At 39.2% G+C, this 24967-nt stretch overlaps 1 protein-coding gene across 2 annotated transcripts in view; it reads left to right on the plus strand.

The window, feature by feature from the left end:
* Positions 1-505: 505 nt before the first annotated feature.
* LOC105019328 (E3 ubiquitin-protein ligase rnf213-alpha) overlaps positions 506-24967 on the plus strand; it is a 52780-nt gene continuing 28318 nt past the window's right edge. Inside the window, exons 1-32 of one of the 2 annotated variants that reach the window (XM_010885393.3) lie at positions 506-1015; positions 1147-1316; positions 3653-3674; positions 3831-3997; positions 4116-4131; positions 4243-4349; positions 4459-4629; positions 5486-5673; positions 5846-6087; positions 6263-6522; positions 7133-7318; positions 7583-7775; positions 7872-7927; positions 8026-8179; positions 10689-10820; positions 11857-11955; positions 12041-12163; positions 12447-12624; positions 12722-12895; positions 13035-13187; positions 13296-13876; positions 14655-14814; positions 14891-15108; positions 15195-15332; positions 16685-16843; positions 16966-18244; positions 18404-18585; positions 19058-19213; positions 19852-23415; positions 23496-23620; positions 23721-23822; positions 23936-24057. In XM_010885393.3, the coding sequence (XP_010883695.3) occupies positions 614-1015; positions 1147-1316; positions 3653-3674; positions 3831-3997; positions 4116-4131; positions 4243-4349; positions 4459-4629; positions 5486-5673; positions 5846-6087; positions 6263-6522; positions 7133-7318; positions 7583-7775; positions 7872-7927; positions 8026-8179; positions 10689-10820; positions 11857-11955; positions 12041-12163; positions 12447-12624; positions 12722-12895; positions 13035-13187; positions 13296-13876; positions 14655-14814; positions 14891-15108; positions 15195-15332; positions 16685-16843; positions 16966-18244; positions 18404-18585; positions 19058-19213; positions 19852-23415; positions 23496-23620; positions 23721-23822; positions 23936-24057 (9979 nt within the window). In that variant the 5' untranslated portion in view covers positions 506-613. The remainder of the gene's footprint in view (positions 1016-1146; positions 1317-3652; positions 3675-3830; positions 3998-4115; positions 4132-4242; positions 4350-4458; positions 4630-5485; positions 5674-5845; positions 6088-6262; positions 6523-7132; positions 7319-7582; positions 7776-7871; positions 7928-8025; positions 8180-10688; positions 10821-11856; positions 11956-12040; positions 12164-12446; positions 12625-12721; positions 12896-13034; positions 13188-13295; positions 13877-14654; positions 14815-14890; positions 15109-15194; positions 15333-16684; positions 16844-16965; positions 18245-18403; positions 18586-19057; positions 19214-19851; positions 23416-23495; positions 23621-23720; positions 23823-23935; positions 24058-24967) is intronic. The other variant, XM_020041364.2, reaches the window with a different exon arrangement.

Consider the following 24967-nt stretch of genomic DNA (forward strand, 5'->3'; position numbering starts at 1 on the left):
AAATCTATGCATTAACTGTACAAATCAGTATATACTAAATATACAGCACATATTGGACTGCACAGCCAAAGACAAAAGATTACTCGGCCACTCAGGGAATACAACTGTGAAGTTCTTCTATGAGTCAATCTGTGAAGCTATTTAAAGAAGTATACACTGTTAGTGTCACTGCGTTAGCGGATAATCCCTTTCATGAGTGCACAATCTTCAGGTTAAGCTGTATAGTCCAACATGTGTGGGCAAAATGTTGAATTGGAAATGTGGAAGAGGTGGCAGGATGTTGTAGAGAGAGCAGGGTTGAGCACGTATATACACTCACCTAAAGGATTATTAGGAACACCATACTAATACTGTGTTTGATCCCCTTTTGCCTTCAGAACTGCCTTAATTCTACGTGACATTGATTCAACAAGGTGCTGAAAGCATTCTTTAGAAATGTTGGCCCATATTGATAGGATAGCATCTTGCAGTTGATGGAGATTTGTGGGATGCACATCCAGGGCACGAAGCTCCCGTTCCACCACATCCCAAAGATGCTCTATTGCAGTGTCTCCCAACCTTTTTCAGTTACTTGCCGATGCACCATTAGCCAATAGTCAGACCATCTTTTATCATGTCTGACAATGGACAATATTTGACTTTGTCAGAGCCTATGGCAGAGAGCCAGTCAGTAGTGGAACTAGGTGACAAGGACATTGGGCAGGGTGACATTCCTCAATCACCTGCAGAACAGGCATCTAAGTCCACTGTAAAAGGCTCTATTGCTATGCAAGACTCTGGGGAAAAGTTTTCCAGCTCTGCTCGTCAGTCAAAGGACCAAAAACATCAAAACACTGCTAAGAAAAAGGCTGCAAAGAAGGCTGCAAAGAAGGGAAAGAAAGATATGGCAACCTTGGACAAAAGTGCTAAAAACCAGATTGTTAACCAGAATAGCCAACCCAAACTGAAAGCTGATCTACAAGGCCAGGACTCAACTACTGCAATTGTTAAGGATACAGCCTTTGGTTCTCAAAAGGTACTGTATTGTAGCTTTTTGGTTGGAAGAATGTCAGTCATTTTGAGGGCAATCTATTTGGTCCTTTTGATTTCTTGTTGAGCGGTATTTACGTGTTAACTTTTTAAAATATATGTAACTTCACTGAACAGACTATAGAGACCATAGGCAGCTCCAGTGTTGACCCACTCATGGATGTTGATCAGTCTGCCCATGGGAAAGCAGTTGCCTCCTTTTCACCAGCAAGTCCATGTTTTAAGATGGAAATGAAGGACAACACATATAATGACTCTGCAGCTCCGGCTGTAGCATGTTTAGAAAGGTATATAAAACATTTTGCCAGTCTATGGAGGCACGTTTGTGTTTTTTTTCTCAAGAGCAAAAGCTTTTTCTATTCAATCAAAAATCATTGTTATGAAAGTAAAAGGAAGGTTTCAGAGTAAAACAATGTTTTAGCAATCAAATATTTAGTTATTAAATACATCTTGCAATGGAATCGGCTACTGCTTTCAGGAGCTGATAGTGACACCAGATCGTGTAAAAGAGCGCAAAAACAATATTTGGAGAACAAAAAATAGATTTGAAAACAAAACCCCAATAAAATTTCACTATCAACAACCCTCCATTTTGGCTATACTGCCACAGCTGTGGGCGGGCTTTAGTGTGAGGTGTGGATGATGCTTCTCCATTGGTTAGCCATATTTTGTCCGTTTGGCTACAACCAATAATGTTCAGCTTTTCTTTCCGACACAAATGAAGTCATAGCAGACACCTACGAAGGATTGTGGCTGAATCTCAAATCGCATATGTGGTTGATGAAGTATGTACTGTTTAGTATATAGTAAGCTAGTATGCCAGTACTGGAACTGATTGTAACACATGACCTCATCATAAAATTGCGTATCAACATATCATTTTGTTGCACATTAAAATCATGCCATGTTTGAATATTTAGCTAGACATCATAAAGCATTGTGATAAACTGACTTAACGTTTCTTATGAAGTTTACTTCCACCACAAATAGCATCTATGAACTGTATGGCTTTTGCCACTGACCATTTTAATAGCTTACAAGCCAGTAATACTACTACTTGGAATAGTCATAAGAACTGAGCCCATTCTAGAGAGTCTGAGGATGAACTTTATACTGCCAAAGCTATTTCATGTTCGTTTTTTAATGTTCGTTTTACTTTCGTAATCGAATGATGTTGATGCAATAACTATTGATATAAGTGAAGATAACTGACTTTTTTGTCAAATGAAAAGACGAGAGAATCGTGGAAACCCCTCCTCTTTTACTTTCCAAGGGGTTTTGATATAGCCTATAGTACCCCAAAAATAATGCTCGGGTGCTTACTTTGAAAATCCACCAGAAATAGGACAGGGCGTTCTTCCGTCCAACTTCAACATCAAACTTCTACATCGCTAGTGGTTAGCTCCTACGATTCAGTGTCAGTTCATAACATTCCACTATATTACATGCATACATACCGTGGAATAATAAATCATGCAATTCTTCTTCTTTCAGTAACCAAAAGCATTTAGCTACGAACACCTGTTCTCGCCATTTTCAGCTGAATTCATCTAACTTTCATTCATGGCAACTCATAAGCAGTCCATTACCTATTTGTTTAATAGTCGATATGATAATATTTCATGATAGTGTAACGGTTATCTTTTTTTGCAGCAAAATATTACTGCGTTTCCATTAGCGAATGAGACATAGGCCTACTGTAATACTCACAATTGCACTCAGTGTGGTTATATACAGCTCCGGAACAAGTTAAGAGACCACTGCACCTTTTTCTTTCCTTTCCAAAAAAATTTAAAAGGAACGTTTTGAATGAGGAGCAGTCAATTTGCAGTGGTCTCTTAATTTTAACCCTTCTGTTCCTCACTCAAAACTTTCCTTTTCAGGTTTTTTGGAAATGAAAGATAAAGGGGTAGTGGTCTCTTAATTTTTTCCTGAGCTGTATATATATATTATATTATTGTCTTATACGGAATGTATGTAATATACTAGAACGTAATGAACCAACACTGAATTGTTGATGCTTTACTACAAGCAATGTAGAAATTGGATGGAAGAAAGCTCAGTGCTGCTTACCTGAGATGCTCGTAGGTACAACTTCATAGTAGGTGTCCACTATGACTTCATTTATGTCGAAAGAAAGGCTGAACAGTATTGCCAAACTGACACTCAAAAAACGGCTGACCAATGGAAAAGCCTCATCCACACCTCCCAATAAAGCCCGCCAACAGCTGTTTGGTCAAAAGTGCAAACAAAGAGCTAGTGTTTCAACAAAAACAAATCCAGAAAATCACCTCAAGCGAAGAGGGCAGTCTAGTCAAAATAGAGGGTGGTTATTAAATTTGTTTGTTTTAAAATACATTATTGCTTCTCAAAAAAAACTTTTTGCGCTCTATTACAAAATATTTGATTTAAAAATCTTATTAGAAATCTTTAAGCCTCATTTTTATTTTCAGAACAATTCTATTTGATTGAAAAGAACAAGATTTTGTTCTCGACAAAATGACACAAATGCACCTCCTTTAACGCTCTTACCTATATATTATAAATTACCTTTACCAGTACAGTTCTTGCTCACTTCATCTTAAATATTTTATCCAATCTTTTTTGTTTGTTTCAATTTCAGGACAGCCTTGGTTGGATCAGAGGTACTTGACAATAGGATGGTTGTGTTTGAATCATTTTAACATATAGACCCATTACAATTTGACAATAGAACTGAGGGATCTCTTGGGTCATTGGGTTTCTTTTTCAGGTGCAGTTAAATGTCATTAAAATGTTTGATTACATGTTTTACTGAACAGACAGAGGGCATAGGTTCCAGTGTTGACCAACAGGTGGAGCCCATGGAGGTCGAAGATTCGACCCATGAGGTTGAAGCTGTCCCCTTGTCACTAACAAGTCCAGAGTTTAAGAGGGATCTGAAGGACCACACAAAGGATGGTGCTGAAACTTCAGCTGGACCAAAAAGGTGTCCTGCTAATCAGAAGTCTCTCAATTTGAAATCATATTTACCAATGCAATTTCTGCTCACTTCCATCATTAGACATTATTCATACATGTTTCTTTTGTGTTTGTTCCTATTTCAGGACAGTTGCCTTAGAGGTATTTATAGCTACTAGATTTTTTGAGGATTTCCTGTTTGATCAAGTTGAACTAAGTATTAACTATTAACATGTTTACGTGTTTTTTAATACATTTTACTTTACTGAACAGACAGAGAGAATAGGCTCCAGTGTTGACCAAGAGGAGGACCTCATGGAGGTTGACCAAATTGCCCATGAAGCAAAGGATGAAAAGTATCCTTGTCCACCGCCAAAAAGGTATTCATTCAGTGTTCGATTGAAATTTTGTTCCCCAGTTCTAAACCTGTGTACATGCACTGCGATTAGACTTTATTCATTAGATTTTTCTTGTTGGTTTTTATTTTAGGACAGTCACAGAGCAAACACAGGTGACATCAAAAGGGAGACTGAAAATCCATTTTCACGCAATCCTCTCAATGGAATTCAACCTTGACCTGAAGGAAGACCGCATTTTCATATGGGCAGGGCAGGAAACAGGAACCTGGGAATCCTGTGCAGTTGAGCTATCAGCAAAAAAGTGGGTTTGCTATACTGTATGTGCGTATCTGCTCTGCAGTATGTTCAACAGTGTTTGGTGGTTTGTCCTGTTTCTGTTAAGTTAAATCATCCAGTATGTATTTAATCCTTTACCAAAAAGAAATAACCCTTGTTGCCACTGTCCAATCCATAGAAATAGAGTGATCATTCCATTTTCGATGAGATAATCTTGCATGACAATATTTTCCTGTCCTTTTTTGCTACAAATCATAATGGAATCTGCTGGCTGGAAGCTGAAACGCACTTTGTCTTCGTGCCCTGACACATCTGGTCACAAAAAGTCTTAATTATCTACCTCTGTAGAAGAGTAGGGAAAAACACACAATACACTTAGCTTCAGATTGTCTTCTTTCCTCTCTCCCTCTGCATTTAAGTCCCCCCCTTATAGCCACTCAATCAGGTTTGGTTGGCTGTGCCCAGGTGGAGCTATCCTCCCTAACCCTTTACACAATATTCCAGACTCTCATTGCGTTCCTCCTGCTAGTGCACTTTCTGGAATGGAAAGTTCTTCTCTCTGGGTGCGGCCGCTCTGAGATGCTGAATCACTGTAAGCAGCGCAAGTTCGCCCGCCGGATCGATCCAGTCCAGTCTATAGACCTGTAAAACAAGTCATAGTTCATTTCAGGACAATGACTCTACTGACTTTCAAGGATGCCTGAATTGCTTTCTAAATGTCACCATAAACAATTTATCGAAATCTAGCTAGTGCTCCAAATTACTACAATGTTTGCTTATTTGCAAAACAAAATAAGCAGAGTGTTACATTGTATGTGTAAAACAATGCACTATGTACATATATTTAAATTGATTTACATATTTACCTCCTTCCGCTGCAGGGAACTTGGAGACCATGGAGTCTTAGTGGAAGGAATACTGAACACTGACCAATCTAATGTGTCCATACCATACAAGTACCTTGTCTACAATGAGAAAAGGGCAAAGTATGCATATGAGTACATTGATTCTACCCCTCCAACCCGAATGTTATGTCTTTCTGGAAAGTCCAGGGTCCTTATAGAGGAAGGTGAGAACGGTTCTCTATTGCAATGGCCAACTTTGAATGAACCCTGTCACACTGCTCATCACATAAAAAACTAGCAACATGATCTCACACAAATACAAATGATCACACTGGTCTAAAATCAAACCACTTATTTGTTTTGTTGAAATGTTTGTTGTTTTTCAACCCTCCTTAGGGGACTGGCATCAGTATGATATAATCTGTGCATCACCATCAAAGAACATTCCCAGAAGAGAAATTGCAGGGAAGATTATGCTTCAGACTATTTTTGAACTGCTTCACAGCTGGAATGACTATCAACTCAACAGTTTCATGAAACAGCTGGTTCAGTTTAACCAGACTTACGGGAAAACCTTGTTGAATGAAGGCAAAAACAAGAAAAAAACAAAACAAATGAATGGGCCAACAAATGAACATGTATGTGTATTAAATAAGTGTTAAACCAGCATATCGCATTCAGAAAAAACACCTGTTATACCAAATTATACCAAATTATTAATAAATAAGATGCAAAGAAATTTTACAGGAAAGAAATATATTGCAGTCTACAAATGTCTTCTAAAATGTCTTCTATAATTTTGTTTATTCCAAGATTCAAAAACTGCTGAAACATTTCATGCTGGAGAGCGTGGTTCCTCAGCTGCTGAAGGAAGGGAATGATAAGAGCGCCGTCATTCAGGACCCTGTAAAGGCCGCTGTGATCATGATGCTTGTGTGCAAACAACATAGTATCCAACTAGATCAAGCAGAGGTCGCTGGTCTCTGTAAGGCTCTCTGCTTGCCCAACTTGCCCAGAGACGAGTTCCTGCAGTATTGGATGGAATTTACACAACCCATCGAAAGTCTCAGGAAGTGAGAACACAATATAGTTTTAACATTGTAGTTTCTTAACAGTGACAACTCAAATAATTCATTGGCAGTGGTTCTCAACACACATTTGGGTCACTGAAGGATTTGAATGGGTCACGGGTGTCTGAGAACAAATTATAATATATACCTATTGTGAAGTCGGGTTGACCCTACCCAAAAATGAACAGTGGGATGGGCAGAATAATACATGAGTGTGATGAAAGGACAGTCAGCTATTCGTTGATATTTTTATATTTGGATTTTCTTTGCAACAAAACAAGATGGGCCTTTATGGATATCCCAAGAAAACTATTTCTCAGTCTAGCGTAACGGAATGTCCAGAAAAGATCACAACGAAACAGGTGCCAACTATCGGCCACCGTTAACAATTAACAAAGAGGTCTCTGACTGAGGCATGACAATAGAGCTTGCTGCCTGTATACTGGCAGTCCTTGAGGAACTTAACCCTGGTAATTTAGTCTGAGTCCCAGAAAGGATTAGGATCCAGTTCTGACAATGCCGGTCAATCACGAGATTCACGTGTTTGTTAACAAAAACAAGGGTTTCGTTCTTTTTGGGGAGTGACAAGCCTCTACACTTCTCTCCAAAACAGCTTGCCAGATCTGTTGGTGAGTCTAATGGGCATCGCGAAGGAGGAGAGGATTCTAGTGATTCCCATGCTTGATCTTCTCAATGGTTCCTCAAAGCCCTTTGAACCAGTCCCTTTCACAGTCAAGGCTAGAAACACTAGTTGGGCGGGTCTACGAATCAAAGAGAACAACACAGAACTGAACAGCAGGTACCATCTCCACCTTCATTTCTACTGATGTTTATTGGACTGTCAGGGTTGCTGTCAATTACATTTAAAGTCAGTTAATTCAGGGAGTAAAAAAACAAAATAATTAGCATAGACTTTTTATTTCAATCTTGATTTAGACCTACTGAATTCATCAAGTTTAAATTGTATTGATAATATTACTTGATAAAAGGTCATCCTTTCCTTAGTTTGGTAAAGTCATCTTCCAATGTTGCTAGCTAATAACCGTTACTATATATTTTTTAGGGTAATGTTGGATCTCATTAAAGCCAATGGATATTTAGCTGAGATGGACAGACTAGTGGCCCGTTCCTGGATGTGGCTACTGGCAGTAGAGAATTTGGTAGAATACAGCTCCAACATCAGAGTTGAACTCCTGGACATGCTTCATGTTTTTACTATTAAAGCTCCTGTGCCAATATCCTCAAAGAATGACAGAGTAAGTTCAATCATTACTGTAAGTTATTATAAAATAAATGTGCAAAATTTACTTCAAGTTTGTACTAACATTAATGTTTTTTTTTTTGCCTTACAGAATTTCACTGCCACTCTTTCACATATTCAAAACCATCTTAAAGAGCAAAAGTACAGGTAAATGACATATACGTGTCAAAATAGCATGTTTTTATGTGTGTGATTGTCAATTGGGTGTTTATTTTAACAGTTGAAAAATACACATCTTTTTGCAGTTGTTTCAATGATGGTTATGGGAGTGAGTGCTTGGAAAAAACAGTGGAACTGCTTGAGAAGATCTGCAAAGGAATCAAATCTTCAAAATTTACAGACATAGCTGTAAACTGTATGAGCCTGCTGGTCTCGGTATCAAACTTTTTCCAGTCTAAGGTATATGGATATTATATTAACATTACCTTTATTTAATCGGTGACGTTTTTGAGAATGTGTACATATTACAAAAACAACTTGATAACTTGACCATTCTCTTTTACAGCATCAATATTAAAAACTAAATTCCCTTGTAAACAACCACATTTCAGGACCTTATGTCAGGCTGTGTCATTGTCCTACTAAAGCACATAATTACAAAAATTAAGTGAAATATAGAATGGTTTTCCTACATGTTTAGCCCAACAAAAACCTACTCACCCTTCTTCACACTTCTTCAAAGAATGCATATGACACCCTTGCTTAATCAGATTAAAGTTTCACAAAATACATTTACAGAAGTAAATGTGATTTGCATGCCAACTTGTTCACATTTAACAGTTCTTAAAGCTGGGATACCCTGAATTTAATGAGCCAGAAGTGACATGTGGTTTGAGGCCACAAAATACTGCAAAATACACTACCTGAAAGTGGCGTATGCCAATTGCTTTATAAAAAAAAACTACACTGCAGTGGAACATGGTATTCCATAAGAATTACTCACTAGGGTGTGTGGAGTCTATTTAAAGTGTAATTTAATGGGGCAATATAGATGATATAGCTAGCAGCACTATCTAACTCTCCCACTGCATTGGCTTCATTGTACAAAGGCCACTTTAGGCGTGTTCACACTGCACCTTAGCCTAGGGCTAAAGGCATCCTAAGCCCAGGGCTAAGCAAGTGTTCACACTTGCATATTTTGAAGTGGGCTAGCACCACCCTTAGCCTAGGGCTAGCCGGCCGTGCTCTGTAGCTGTGTTAGCACCGACTTTACAGAGCTAGCCCCAGAAACACAGTGACAAAATAACCAGTGTGTGTAGTTTAACAAAGTTGTCAAAGCAAATCCTGCCAGGGTGGGCATCTTGAACATGAGCTGAATCCATTCTAGCCATTACATTTGAAAAGATCAGAGTGGCTCTTTTAATCTTGATCCAAAATCAAGGTTAACTGGGCCTGCTCAGCATTTTTATACATGCCACAGAGCATGATATGGTGTTTATTGCTAAATTATATCATGGAGTATGGAAACATTTACATTTGTTATTCCCACACTATTTTATTTAGGTTTCTCCTTAAATTCGTCACCCGTCTGTCTATAGTCAACACCAGTTTAAGAAAAGATAAGTTGGGATAGCCGAAATATGTGAAATATAGTTAACAAGAGATACCGTTAGAGGGTTAATTAAAGCTAATTGTGTAAATAACGGTTAACAGTATGGTTATTGTCAATAAATCTTAGTATAGTTGGGACATGTGAAACAAAGTTAGTTTTATAATCTTGTACTTAAATAGTTCAAGAGATACCGTTAGAGGGTTAATGACACTAATGACACTAATTATGCTATAATTAAGTTATAATGATTGATATAGTCAATACAAGTTTAAGAGGGATACGTTGGGATTGCTTAAACATGTGAAACGAAGGGCTTGTTTAAATTACAATACATTTTCCGGAGGATTGCCAGTATGAAGGTAATTGTGTCGGAACTCTATCAAGTTTCTGTGCAGTGAGCAAGCATATCACAATATTTTCCGCCGATTGACAGGCACAATACTGAATGGTTTGTCTCGAACATGCTAGTCCAAATTCAAAATCTGTGGAAATGATTATGCTAACTAAGAAACTTTATCTAGCGTTTTATTCTCTCTTGTGTAAATAAACCCAAAGTTGTTTTGGTGTCTCTACTTGGAACAGATCAAGAGATACCGTTTAATGGTTCATTAACTCTAATCATGCTAATTGCAGTAACTGGTTTGGTCATAGTGTACAAAGTTTGACACATTTTGGGATTGCCTAAACAGGTTAAACAAAGTTGGTTTGGTCTCTAGCTTGAATGGTTCAAGATATATTGTTTTATGGTTAACTTGTCAGAAAGCAAATTGGCCTAAAATAGCCATAGTTGAAAATATTTTACGTAGTTTAAATTAGGATAGTATAAACATGCTAAATTCACTTAGATTGTCACTTTAGCTTGAAGCAGTTATGGCAAGAGCACCTAATTAGCATTAGCAAACATGCTAACACTGCATGGTGAGAATTCATTTCTATGTGTTATAGTATAATTTGACATAGTCACTCATCGTAGTGTTGTCAACATGTCACTAATTCGGTTCAAGTACCTTAATACAAATGTAAAAGTGCTTGGAATTTGTATTTCTATATATTTTTTGCATTGATGCAGCTTTTTTAACACATTTATTTTCTTCGATCATGGACCAGGTATCATGGACCAGATGTCACTGCGCCTTACGGTGTAGGAATTAACTTTTGAATGCTTTTCTAAAAATGTTAAGTAGTGGAAACAGAAGGATATGGTTGTCTTGTTTTGAACTAATCACTACGCTTATTTCCTAAGAGTAGAATCCAAACTTGGGGATTTGTGTGCATAACTAAAATATTTACTTTGATTCAAACGTTCACTTATTTTATTGTTCTTTTTTACTTGAAAATGTCTATTCCCTGTTTAAGATAACTATGGACATGGGAGGAGACGCTATCCATTCGGAGGATGTATGCCTGCTGTCACCAGCAATTGAAGTTGTCAGATCGTGGCTCAGTACAACCTTCAAAGACAAGCTGCGAGACACTTCAGAGATCAGGGTGAAAAAAATACTCAGTTTTTTGGCATTTCCTCAAGCTACGTTGCTAATGCGATAACATTTGTCTAATCATGCTTTAATGTAATTATATTTTTACTAATAAGACTCAAGTCAGTGCTATTACTCTCTTTGTAATAACATTTAAACTGACTCAAAGCAGCTGATAATTAGTCATGTGTACTTTGATAATACTGTACATTATAGTGGGGTCATACAGTTTACTCAAACGTTTATTATAGTTTAATAATGTATCATACAGTACAGACAGGATTTAATAAAATACAGACCAAAGATGCTGGAGGAGTGCTTTACGGCATCTGTTATGCACAGTGGAGACATTGTGATGGTCCGGGGGTGCTTTGTTGGTGTTAAAGTGGGAGATTTGTACAGGGTAAAAGGGATCTTGAAGAAAGAATGCTATCACTGCATTTTGCAACGCCATGTCATTCCCTGTGGACGGCGTTTGATTGGAGCCAATTTCCTCCTACAACAGGACAATGACCCAAAGCACTTCCAAACTATGTAAGAACTATTTAGGGAAGAAGCAGCTGGTATTCTGTCTGTAATGGAGTGGCAGGCACAGTCACTGGATCTCAATCCTATTAAGCTGCTGTGGGAGCAGCTTGACTGTATGGTAAGAAGTGCCCATCAAGCCAATCCAACTTGTGGAAGGTGCTTCAGGAAACATGAGGTGAAATCTCTTCAGATTACCTCAAAAAATTGGCAACTAGAATGCCAAAGCTCTACAAGGTGCTGCAAATAGAGTATTCTTTGACGAAAGCATTATTATTTCAATAAAAAATCATTATTTCCTTTTTCCTATTCATTTTGCGACATTTCCTATTCAAACTAATTTCATGTGTGTTTTCATGGAAAACAAGGACGTTCCTAAGTGACCCCAAACTTTTGAACAGTAGTAATTGCTTCATGTTGACGCAAAGTTTTAGTCAGATTAAAAAGTAAAGGTATAACAACTGAACTTGTTTTATGGACATTCGTTTGCTAACCATAATTTCTTTGTTGGTTATGATTCACAGATGTGGAATGACATCATCTCTTTCAGTTTTGTAAATGCAGATTTCACTGAGAAATGGAGACAAACTCTCTGTATGGATTTAGAAGGAAAACTTAAACAGGTGTGAAAGTGCTACAAGGAGCATTGATTACTGCTTTCATTTCCATTGAAGATGTCTCATGTCTTTATTTAAATCACATTTTTAGATGTCCTCCTTGGATCAAATCGAAATCTACTGTTCAAAGATGGAGGAACTGGATAACTGTTCTCCTCGTGTGACTTGTACTATTGAGAAATGTGCTATTGCAGCTGTGCCCTCATTGTGCCAGGTATGTGTACCAATCAAGTAGATCAAATGGATATCTTTGTACCTTATGATTTAGCCCAGTTTAGAATTGAATTTGTACAGTGATGCCAAGCACTATGTGCCAGCCATTTGATCCTGTGGAAGGATCTGGCTAAGGCCTAATGCTTATAGGCTTTTGCATAGAACAATCTTGTATAAAAATTGCTTTCTTCATGAATAATGATTCCATTCAAGGCCTTTGGACCTGATTTACAAATGGAAAGTAATCTTGAACTGACTTAATTTGAATTTTCTTTCTCCCACAGAGCAAGTTGGAGGGAAAACTTTTTACGTTCAAGATTAACAGGAAATTTGGAAAACTCATCTCAGCCATAATCCAGAAAACCTGGCCAAGAGATAACCATGGAAAAAAGGCAAAAGATGAAGTGGTCCTTCAACACCTCCTGACTTGGACTATAGCCAAGAATATATTTGAACTATATGGTACTTAAATTGGCCTACCATCATGTGGCTGTATAAAAGAACATTGTCCATTCAAGCACTCCATAAATCACTGTGTCATTCTTTTGGTGCCATTTAGGGGCTGATAAAGAACTCATTGAGCAGCTCTCTGGAGACACCAAGGTCATAATCTCAGAAGCGATCTCCTCCTTCAAAGCCATTTGTAACCAGCTAATCAGTGGAAGCATACCGATCAAACTGCTCAATGACATCTTGGGACATAGAGACCTTTTTATAGAGCTGATGACGTTAGGTAATGGAAGGTTCTATGGTTGTCCTCAACTGGTTGTTCTCTTGTGTTCTGTGGGTGTGTATCCTCAAACGGTTGTGATCAGTGGCTAAAATACAGTGAGATTGATAGCTATGAAATGCTTGTTTGGATCTCAATGCAGATTGTCTAGCTGTGAATGAGAAATGCAAGAGCCGTCCCTCCCTGGAGAAGCTGCTGGATTTCAGGCAGGAGGAGGCTGAAGCTGTCAACCATGAGAAAGAGTTGGTGGAAATCCTCCTCACAATGAGCCGCAAACTGAAGGGACTCATCACAGGTTTGTGCATGTCAGTGTGACAGCGAGAGAAGCAAACACTGAGAGAATTGATTGTAATAGCATGTGGAACCTTTTTTTAATTGGTTTTATGTGTTATCGACATTGCAGTTCATTTTGGGGACATGGAAGAGAAATTGACCAAAATTGAGGACATGACCTTGGACCAGTTCATGAAGGTTCATCCCTTTGAGCAGCTCTCCTCCCAAATGCACGGTGTGGTTACGTATTTTGATCTTGATCCGGACATGAGGCTGATGGCTGATGTTTGGTATACGAACGGAGACAGCCACATATTCAACATTTTGTGGGAGAAACACACCAAAAACTTTGATTATAGATTGGATACCTTGGTAACACCAAAAGAGGTAACCAAAGGTATTTTTCTCCCTTGCTACTTTGAATACAAAAACATCTACAACGATCTGAGGTCTGGCCATCTCAGGCTTAAAAAGGTTGATTCCCTCTTCAATGACTACAAGGGCAAGTATGAAAAACTGGCAATGGATTTGGACATCATGTGCAATCTTAACGAGTCAGATAAAAAACACTGGGTCCAGGAAAGGGTGCATCAGATTGAACAGTACCATGGGCTTCACTTGGCTGTGGAGTCTGTTCAAGTCATCATGCAGGTCAAGGAGATCCTCAATCTTAAAGGCGACTTCAAGACCCTTCAGATACTGCTAGACATTGTAAGGGCTCAATTCTGACTTCTAAATCTATATTTTTTTACATTTCCCATATTTTTGTGTCATTTAATCAAATTCTATGGTGAAATAAAGGATTGTTAAGGAAAGATGGATTCCTGTGGAAATAGCCCACAATGTGCAGGTATGAAGTGCCTTCCAACCCTTAGAGAAGGGACCTTGCTTGTAGTTGGTTTATTCCACAGGACTCCACATAACCCTGAGGTGGTTATACCACTTACACAATTGCCACAACAAGCAATACTTACATCCACATTCAAATTTTTGATTAAAACATTAAACCTCCACCGACATTAGCTAGTTAAAGTGACTTAAGTTAAAAAAATAAATATCAATGCCAACAAATTTCACAAATTTCTGTTTTCCTTGACACTCAGTTAATCTCTTGGGAAGAGAATAGCTGTCTGCAAAACCTCATTTTACATTAATTACATTAATGCTTGCTAAATTCACATGCGTCCTCTCTAAACATTTAACCTGCATTTTTCTTTTTTGTGTCCGTATGTTGATCATATTAATGCCAATTGAAAAAGTTGGGTTTGTAGATTGTGGGCACTTCTTTTAAAATAACTTCATAGCAGTTGAATATAGTTTTTTTTTTTCATTAACGCCCTTGTGTCACAGCTAAAAGTCAAGGTAGGACTAATTGTGTACAGTATAAAGCCCTACATTTACTGCGTATACAGTAGTTTTTGATATTCTACAACATATAAACATAAACCAACAATGAATCCAGGCACATTTTCTGTTTTTCTGTTCTCAGATGCATGCAGATTTTAATGAGGAGCGCCTTGATCGGATCGACGTTGACCTGATGCAGGCCAAAACTGTTCTGGTAGACATCACAGAGCCTCGCAGACTGTGTCTCCAGGAACTTGAGCGGTCAAAGGATTTTGTTACATGGGTCAAGGAGGCCCTGAAAGGTAAACATTTTTTTTTGTCCCTAATACTTAGAAAAATATTTACAATATTCCTGTATTGCTTATATCTTTTTAACAGATATCAATGAGCTCAAAGTGTTTGTTGACCTGGCCTCCATATCTGCTGGAGAGAATGATCTTGATGTGGACCGTGTGGCCTGTTTTCATGATGCTGTCTACGGATACTCTCCAATGCTTTTCGAGCTGAAGCCAGATTCTGGTTTCCAGACCCTAAATGAGATGATGAAGAAGCTCTGGAGGGCATTGGATAATGACTGCAACCTCACAACTAAGCTGGTGAGAGGGACATTTAACATAGAAATCTTAAAAAATATTATCTGCAGATAGCAGTCAATGTCAGTGTATTCATTCTCTTTTTGAAGCATGACACAGCACGCCACTTGGAGTGGTTGAAAACTGTGAAGGATTTCCATGGGTCTGTGGAGATGTCCTCCCTTTCCTTAGCCTCCGCAATCAACAAAAAGGGCATCTACACCATTAGCAGACAGAACCAAGAGCAGGTAGACAATATTACCATGAAATACTATGAAAACACTATTCATCATAAGGAAAAATGCTGATGTGTTCCTTATGATCCGCAGTGCAATTCATGCTCCACCTGGTCCTGCTATCTGTTTAGGCAAAATGAGGTGCCCCTGTGTGTTGAAGCCAGGTTTGGTGTCAATTCAGTTTTGGGTGGAAAAAATAACTTCTTGACTATTTAGTTGTTGAAAACAAGAATCATCTTAATAAGCTTCAGTTGGTGTCCATCAGACAGTTGGAGTCCATTTTCTCAAAGGTATAAACACACTTCTCAAAACTCACACCATATTGACCAAACCCCTGACTTCTCATTCAAAATAAAAAATGATAGAACCGTATAATATGTCATATAAATTAAAATTTGCCCTCAAAAGTCGCACAAAGGCATCACATGTATCAGCTTCCTGTATTTGACCTGGGTCAATATTTTTTCAACTAATTCTCATCCTCATTTGTACTCTTACTCAACCTTTCTTTCTAATGTTGTCCCAAAACATAGGAGAGCTTACCTGTGGCCCTTTCTATTCCTGCCAACATCCTAATTATGCTTGTTAGTGTTTACACCTTGCAACCCATTGTTGACTGTTAGAATTGTGATGATTTAAGTTTGGTTTTTGAATGGCAGTGTTTTCTACATGACAACATGGTGACTATTGTGCTCTACAAAGAGTTGTGTGTAGGAGTTTTGCAAAAAGTATGAATGGGATAGAGATTTGTGTAAAAACGGATGAATAGTGCTTATGGTTTGGAGTCTTCCTTCTGGATTTGAGCTAAATGGTTTTGTGTACATTTTTAATTGAACTTGTTTTTTTTGTGTTAGCTATTGTGAACAACTGTAAAAGGGTCTTCATAGAAATGTATCTTACATATGCAGCCCAGTCAGTATGAGAGCCACAGAACGTGATTACTCAAAATCTTCTTCTAAACATACCCTCCCAACTAGCAACCAGACTGTTCTGAAATAAACATACAGAACGTGTTGCTGTTGTTTAATATTCTGTGCAACCTAACATTTCCATTGTTTAAAGATCACAACTGGACAGATTTTGTTTGGGGAACCTTTTCCCTAATGACCCACAACCTAATTAATTTACCCACAAGCTAATTATATGTTTTAGGCATGTTTAGAGAACACAACTGATTCGACTGAGAATGTTCAGTTCTCAGTCGAATCAGTCACAGATCAAACATACTTACCACAACGGATATGTTGTCCTCCCCTAGCCGTCTTAACATGAATGCAGTAATGTACGTCACTCTGGATGAAAGTACTAAATAACCAAACCTTAATTCAATGCAAATCCCTGTGTATTGATGTTTCTGAATCAAGTTGAGTCTTGAGACTACTCTGAAGCTGCAAATCTCTGAGGAACATGGTGAAGAGCAGCAGATTCGTTCCTACACACTGGAGGATCTGAGGGAGCTGCAGAGCAAACTCATGCTCATGTCTGGTAGTGGTGACCAGCATGAGGTTAACCACTTTTCTGAGGTATATCTCAGTATTTCAAATGTTGAAAATACTACATGTTATGTTCTTGGGACTTAGTTCAAGCAGAAGGAAGTATTTGGCATTTTCAGTTAAAATGTATCACTTTGTGTTAATTTTCTTAGATCTTTGCCAGTGCCCAGAGATTGGCTGTGGCATTCATTGATCTGTTCACGGCTGGGAACCCTCTGTTCAGAAACTGGGAAGCTAAAATCAACTGTAGTTCACTCAGTGAAGACGCCGGCATCACCTTGGATTTCAAACTAGGCAACATTGTCAGTGTGATTATGGTGGAGGGTAAAATTGTCAATGAGCTTCCTGAGCTGTGCAGGAAGATGGAGAGATGTCTAAACTACTGGAATGACTTTATGGACAAACAGAGATCCCAACATTACTACTTGAATTACTACACTGCTGAGCAGATTGTCTACTTATGTAGTAAGCTGACTCAGCAAAATATGGGCCGTTTTGAAGACCAGGTTCTCATGATGCTCTCCTTTGTCAAATCCAACTGCACAGCATCTGATCTGATGCAGACCTACAATGCACTGCAAAAAGAGATCCCTGCCAAACCATCCGAGCAAATGGAGGACGTTGAAAGTCAGACCTTTGTGAAAGTGTCAGGCAGTGGAGAGAGAGGTTCAGAAATGACGGAGAAGACGGATGGATGTACTCAAAACCTGCAAAGTCTCATCAAACAAGAAGTTGGCTCTGAGAAAATGAATCTGCTTTGGAATGCTTACATGACAAACATGAAAAGCTTTCTTCCAGACACTCTTGATGTCAGCAGCTTTGGAAGATTCTTAGAATTACTAGCCAACAAAGACAAGAAGAAATATTGGCTAGTAAAGCGTACTAAAAAACCTATTCAAAGGGATCTGCCCAAGGGCCTAGCTATTGGGAGCCCAAACCTTATTGCTTGTCCACACGATCAAATCCTGACATCTTGCATCTCCATTTACATGAGAAGCGAAAGTGAACCGTTGCCGACATATGATGAGGTCCTGCTGTGTAACTCCTCCACGCCTTATGAGGAAGTGGAGCTGTTCTTCCGACGTTGCCTCACCTCAGGCTACAGAGGACAGAAGCTTTACACCATGCTGTATGGGGATCAGCTGAGTTACGAAGTGAGCTCCAAAATTGAGAGATTTTTCAAGAGTGTCAACGTGCATAGCAGGAAAGACTACAGGCTCGTGATCATCTGCAGTTTAGATCAAGAGCACACATACTTTCCCACAGCCTTCAGCCAGTACAGGTTACACATGGTACCACAGGAGCCCCTGATCAAGATTCAGCAATACCTGAACAGCCACTATACAGTCCCAGATGATCAGGAGAGTGCCGCTGATGTCTTCAAAGGCCGACAGTTTGTTGGAGTTGTGTCATCCGAAAGAGCTGGAATGGGTAGGTATATTTTGTGGACATTTCTGCCTGCTAATAATGCTCAAACTGTCACTGCTGCAGGTAGCTCCTGAATATGTTTTTTTTTTATTTAAAATACCTTTCCCCTTAGCTTGGTTTGGTTCCTCAGAATAATAACTAAAATATTGTTCATACTTTCAGGTAAATCCCTTTATATCAAGAGGCTGTTTGAAAAACTAAAGGACAACTCCAACAAGCCTTCACGGCTGAAATGCATTCGCTTGATCAAGCCAACAGCTGATGAAAATGTCATTCTTCAATCTCTTCTCAACAGCCCTGAGAAGAATCAGCTGACTATTTTCCAGTTCGATGTCACATCTTCTGTAATCACATTTTATTAAAACTATTTAAGTTTCCACTTGCCTAAAGATGAAGTCTGCCTGAAAATTGTGCACTATATCATTTATGTGCCTATTTTAAAGGTTTTTAAACATATTTTGTCCATCACACAAGTCCTAGACGGCATCTTTAATGCACACAGTTAACTGTAAAATATATTGGATTACAATAAATCAAAATTGACAGACAAAAGCAGAAAAACAAAATCTGTCAGTTCTGATGGCTTCAGCCAAAACCCATAATTGACGGCTTGTCATTCTCATATTTATTGGTTCAAGCAAACAACTAATTGAACACGATTAGTGCATGGTAATAAAGGAATTTCTGTGTGATTGGTGGATTTGTAAAGAAAATGTACAGATTCAAAGAAAATATACATATTCAAAATGAATCTACTTTCAACTTAACTTTAAAGTACATTTATTTAACCTCATTTTTTTATGAAATGTTCTACAGGTACAGAAGGGACTTGATGAATGTTTTTTTAAACTACTTGTCCTGGGCTATTTGATGGATTCGAAGGGAAGGATGTGGAAATGCAGCAACAAACAGTTGTATGTCATTGAGATTCTACGATCTACCATGAACCAGCTCAGAAATGTTACACGATTGGTATGCTTTGCCTTTCAACTTTTCCATTCAGTACTGGAGGAACAATGTTTATAGGCTATTATTTTTTATATTGGCAGTTTCACTTTAATTGATGCCCTTGAATACTAAATTAAGCCTTTTTCCACCAGAAAGAAATCTTAAATTACTGCATTATCAAGAAAATAATTTGAAATTGGTTATATTTTCTTTCATTCAATGTTTAGCGTACACAACATTAAGTGAGCATTCACATTTTTGCAAGATGAAAGAAGAAATATTCTTCCTGTGACATTTCTGCTATTGTTTACTGTCAGAAACACTAATTTGGTTATAATAATAATAATAATAGTCTACATTGACCTTCATTTGAAGCCTACAAGTAGTGTACAACTATCAATCTATATTAGGTCTACTGTTACCACCTGGTGACAGCCAGCACAGACCAGAAAATGTACATGACACAGTATCCAGTTTAAGAACTGCAAAACCCAGGCAGCGTATCTGAGTTTTTCATTACCAGGATAATAGCGTATCAGGGTTATTGGAAATGGAAAGAAGTGTTCATTCTGTATGTGTCAACACAAAAACAGAATGTTTCAGTGTCCTGTATTTCTTGACCGTTTCATTTTATTAATCACAGTTCTCACCTCTTTTCACAGAAAACAACTGTTAACTTTACATTTCTCGATGTGTTCCCAAACATCTTCTGCCACCCACCCAACAAGATTCTAGAGCTGGAAATGAGAATGCAACAAGATCCCTCCATTGTGAAACCTGAAGTCCCACTTATGGATGACCAAGAGTTTAAGAGTGAAGCATACCAACGACCATACCAATATTTGACAAGATACCATAATCATATCAACTTGGACAGATTCATGTATGATGGTGTCGAGGGGACCCATGTGAAATGTCTGCAGTTGTTCCTTCTGTATTGCGGAATTAAAGACCCATCATGGGCAGAGTTGAGGAATTTTACATGGTTCTTAAACTTTCAGCTAAAAGATTGTGAAACTTCAGTCTTCTGTAATGCATCTATCACCGGGGACACCCTTCAGGGATTCAAAAACTTTGTGGTTGAGTTCATGATTTTGATGGCCAGGGATTTTGCCACTCCTTCACTCAGTATCTCTGACCAGAGCCCTGGTAAACAGCACATTGACCTCACTGGTGAAGAAGATCTGGCTCCCTTCCAGATCAGGAAGAGATGGGAGTCAGAACCACATCCCTACATCTTTTTCAATGACGACCACATGTCAATGACCTTCATTGGCTTTCACCTTCAGCCTAATAGTGAAAACTGGGTTGATGCCATTGATCCATCCACAGGGAAAGTTATCAAAAGAAATATCATGACAAAAAAACTGTTTGATGGCCTGAAACTACAAAGAGTCCCCTTCAACGTTGATTTTGATGAATTGTCGAGGCAGGATAAAATAGATTGCATTTGCAATGTTATGGGAGTCCAGCAGAACATTGATCCTGATGAAACATATGAACTTACAGCTGACAATATATTGAAGATGCTAGCAATTCTCATGCGGTTCAGGTGCAATATCCCGGTCGTAATCATGGGAGAGACAGGATGTGGAAAGACAAGGCTCATTAACTTCCTTTGTGAACTACAAAAGAAGGGAGTGAACACACAGAATATGAAGCTAGTCAAAGTGCATGGAGGAACTAGCTCAGAAATGATTTACACCAATGTCAGAGAAGCAGAAACCATTGCCAGTGACAACAAAAAAAAATATGGCTTTGATTCTGTTCTCTTCTTCGATGAAGCCAACACAACCGATGCCCTCAGCAGTATTAAGGAAGTCATATGTGACAATACTGTAAAAGGAGAACCGTTGATACCTCAATGTGGCTTGCAAATCATAGCTGCATGCAACCCTTACAGAAAACACACAGATGAGATGATTCACAGATTGGAATCTGCTGGTCTAGGATACAGAGTCCGAGCTGAAGAGACTGATGAAAAGCTTGGGTCAATCCCTCTCCGCCAGTTGGTGTACAGGGTCCAACCTTTGCCACCCAGCATGATTCCTCTGGTGTGGGACTTCGGACAGCTACGTGATAGCACAGAAAAAATGTACATTGATAAAATCGTCAAGAGGGTGGTTCAGACCAATAAAATCAATGTGATGTATGCAAAGTTGATTACAAATGTCCTGTCTGCTTCTCAAAGATACATGCGGAAAAGAAAAGATGAATGCAGCTTTGTAAGTCTGAGGGATGTAGAGCGTTGCATGCAAGCTTTTGCCTGGTTTTACAAAAACCATGAGATGCTACTTGCTTATCTGTGCAAGTTTGAGAGAAATCTAAATCTAGAGAACCATGAAAGAATAAGAGATCCAGTTTTGTGGTCTGTGGTGATGGCAGTAGGAGTGTGTTACCATGCCTGCTTGGAAAACAAAGAAATGTACAGACAACATATCTGCAAGTATCTTTCTAGAAGGTACACCTCATTGGAACTGCTGAAGGAAATATCACTCATGCAGGACCTTCTCCTGAGTGGAGTGCCACTTGGGGAAACAATTGCACGAAACAATGCCCTGAAAGAGAACATCTTCATGATTGTTATCTGCATTGAACTTAGAATCCCTCTCTTTTTGATAGGGAAACCTGGCAGTTCTAAATCTCTGTCTAAAACCTTGGTAGCAGATGCCATGCAGGGCCAAGCCTCACACTCTGACTTCTACAAAAGACTGAAACAGATTCACTTGGTGTCCTTCCAGTGCAGTCCTCACTCCACACCAGAGGGTATTATCAACACATTCAAGCAATGTGCTCGTTTCCAAGAGGGGAAGAATCTGAAGGAGTACATCTCTGTTGTGGTGCTGGATGAAATTGGTTTGGCAGAGGACTCTCCAAAAATGCCCCTGAAAACCCTCCATCCTCTACTAGAAGAAGGATGCATTGATGACGAGTCACTTCCGCACAAGAAGGTTGGATTCATTGGCATTTCCAACTGGGCTTTGGACCCTGCGAAGATGAACAGAGGGATTTTTGTTTCACGCGGTGACCCTGACGAGAAGGAGCTTATTGAGAGTGCGAAAGGCATATGCTCATCTGATAGAATGATTTTGGAGAAAGTCAGCAATTTATTTCAACCGTTTGCTAGGGCCTACCTAAAAATCAGCCCAGAAAAAGGCAAAGGTTTCTTTGGTTTGCGTGACTACTACAGCTTAATCAAGATGCTTTTTGCAGTTACCAAGGCCTCGGAGAAGACCCCTACCGAAGAGGAGATTGTGAAAGCAGTACTGAGGAACTTCAGTGGAAGAGATGATGTGGACGCGGTCGAAGTCTTCACTGAAACCCTTAGAATCAATACAAATCTGGAGAGAATCAGTGCCGTTGAGCTTGTGAGACAAAACATCTTAGCTCAGGAGGAAGAGTGCCGATATTTGCTGCTTCTGACCAAAAACTATGCAGCCTTACAGATTCTGCAGCAGACCTTTTTCTCAGAAGGCTGCCAGCCTGAGATTATCTTCGGGTCCAGCTTCCCCAAGGACCAAGAGTACACCCAGATCTGCCGCAACATTAACCGAGTCAAGATCTGCATGGAAACTGGTCGAACCATTGTGCTCCTGAACTTGCAGAACCTCTATGAAAGTCTTTACGATGCTCTCAACCAATACTATGTCTGCTTAGGGGGACAAAAGTATGTTGACCTAGGCCTGGGGACCCATCGTGTCAAATGCAGAGTGCACAAAGGCTTTAGGCTTGTTGTCATTGAGGATAAAGATGTGGTGTACAACCAGTTTCCAATCCCTCTCATCAACAGGCTTGAGAAGCATTACCTTGACATTCATACTGTCCTCAGTAAAGAACAAAGGGAACTTGTTGCAGACTTGGAGAGATGGGTTGAACAGTTTGTAGATTTTCGACAAAATTCACAAACATACAAGTACAAGCCTCCTGATGTTTTCATTGGTTTCCATGAAGACACATGTGCCTCAGTTGTACTTCAAGTGACTGACAAACAGAGGGAAGAAATGGACATCCCCGACCAGCAAAGAAAAGTACTAGATGAGTCCAAACTTATCCTTCTGAACTGTGCCACTCCAGACTCTGTGGTTCGGCTGGACTACACAGGGCTCTCTAAAGTGGAGTGTGAATATCTGACTAAGTTCTACTATGAAGAGCGGAAGCACAGCTCTTTAGCTGACTTTGTCTGTCATGCGCAACAGGTTGAGCAGAGCCATACTTGCTTCACAGAGGTAACTAACTATATTTGTGTGTGTACGGTAGATTTGATCCTTTATTTATCTGCTTCTGATTTGTATCTTAACATTCACAGGTGACAACATTTTCCAGACTTTTGACAGAATCAGATATTGGACCGCTGAAGACGGTGGTGAACAATGTAGAGCTCCTTTCACTACAGCAGTTTGACACTGAGATCTCTTTCCGCAAAAAGATAAGGTCTGCTTATTTGTAGTGTTTCACAGTATGTTGTTTCTTGTTCTCCCATCCAGTTTAAATTATTTTGACAGTTTAAAACCCTTGCTTTTTATGTCTTTAGGGAATTTTTGACATCCAGAGAGACATCTGGCGATAAAGTACTCATTATTCAGTCAGATTTGGATGAGGCATCCCACAAGGCAAATGTTATTGCGTCTGCAAAGTAAAGTCAATCTTATTTAATAAATAAATTACAACTTTGGTTTGCATAATTTAACCATCTGCACCTAAATTATATTCTATCTGAGAAAATTATTGTTGTTGGTGTTTTTTTAGGTACTCTGCCATAAATGAAATCAACAAATCAAGAAAAGAGATCGAAGGCAAGGTGTATGTATACTTCATTACAAAACTGTTGAGATTGGATGGCGGAACTTCCTTTGTTGGATTTCATGGAGGTGAGATGATCTCATTAATGCAGTTTTGTAACCTGTTGACATGTAATGAAAATTGTCATCACATACACTCACCTAAAGGATTATTAGGAACACCATACTAATACTGTGTTTGACCCCCTTTCACCTTCAGAACTGCCTTAATTCCATGTGGCATGTATTCAAGAAGGTGCTGAAAGCATTCTTTAGAAATGTTGGCCCATATTGATAGGATAGCATCTTGCAGTTGATGGAGATTTGTGGGGTGCACATCCAGGGCACGAAGCTCCCGTTCCACCACATCCCAAATATGCTCTATTGGGTTGAGATCTGGTGACTGTGGGGGCCATTTCAGTACAGTGAACTCATTGTCATGTTCAAGAAACCAATTTGAAATGATTCGAGCTTCGTGACATGGTGCATTATCCTGCTGGAAGTAGCCATCAGAGGATGGGTACATGGTGGTTATAAAGGGATGGACATGGTCAGAAACAATGCTCAGGTAGGCCGTGGCATTTAAACAATGCCCAATTGGCACTAAGGGGCCTAAAGTGTGCCAAGAAAACATCCCCCACACCATTACACCACCACCACCAGCCTGCACAGTGGTAACAAGGCATGATGGATCCATGTCATCAGACCAGGCAACATTCTTCCAGTCTTCAACTGTCCAATTTTGGTGAGCTTGTGCAAATTGTAGCCTCTTTTTCCTATTTGTAGTGGAGATGAGTGGTACACAGTGGGGTCTTCTGCTGTTGTAGCCCATCCGCCTCTAGGTTGTGCGTGTTGTGGCTTCACAAATGCTTTGCTGCATACTTCGGTTGTAACGAGTGGTTATTTCAGTCAAAGTTGCTCTTCTATTAGCTTGAATCAATCGGCCCATTCTCCTCTGACCTCTAGCATCAACAAGGCATTTTCGCCCACAGGACTGCCG

Source organism: Esox lucius, chromosome 20 (genome assembly GCF_011004845.1).
Source record: "Esox lucius isolate fEsoLuc1 chromosome 20, fEsoLuc1.pri, whole genome shotgun sequence".
NCBI lineage: Eukaryota > Metazoa > Chordata > Actinopteri > Esociformes > Esocidae > Esox > Esox lucius.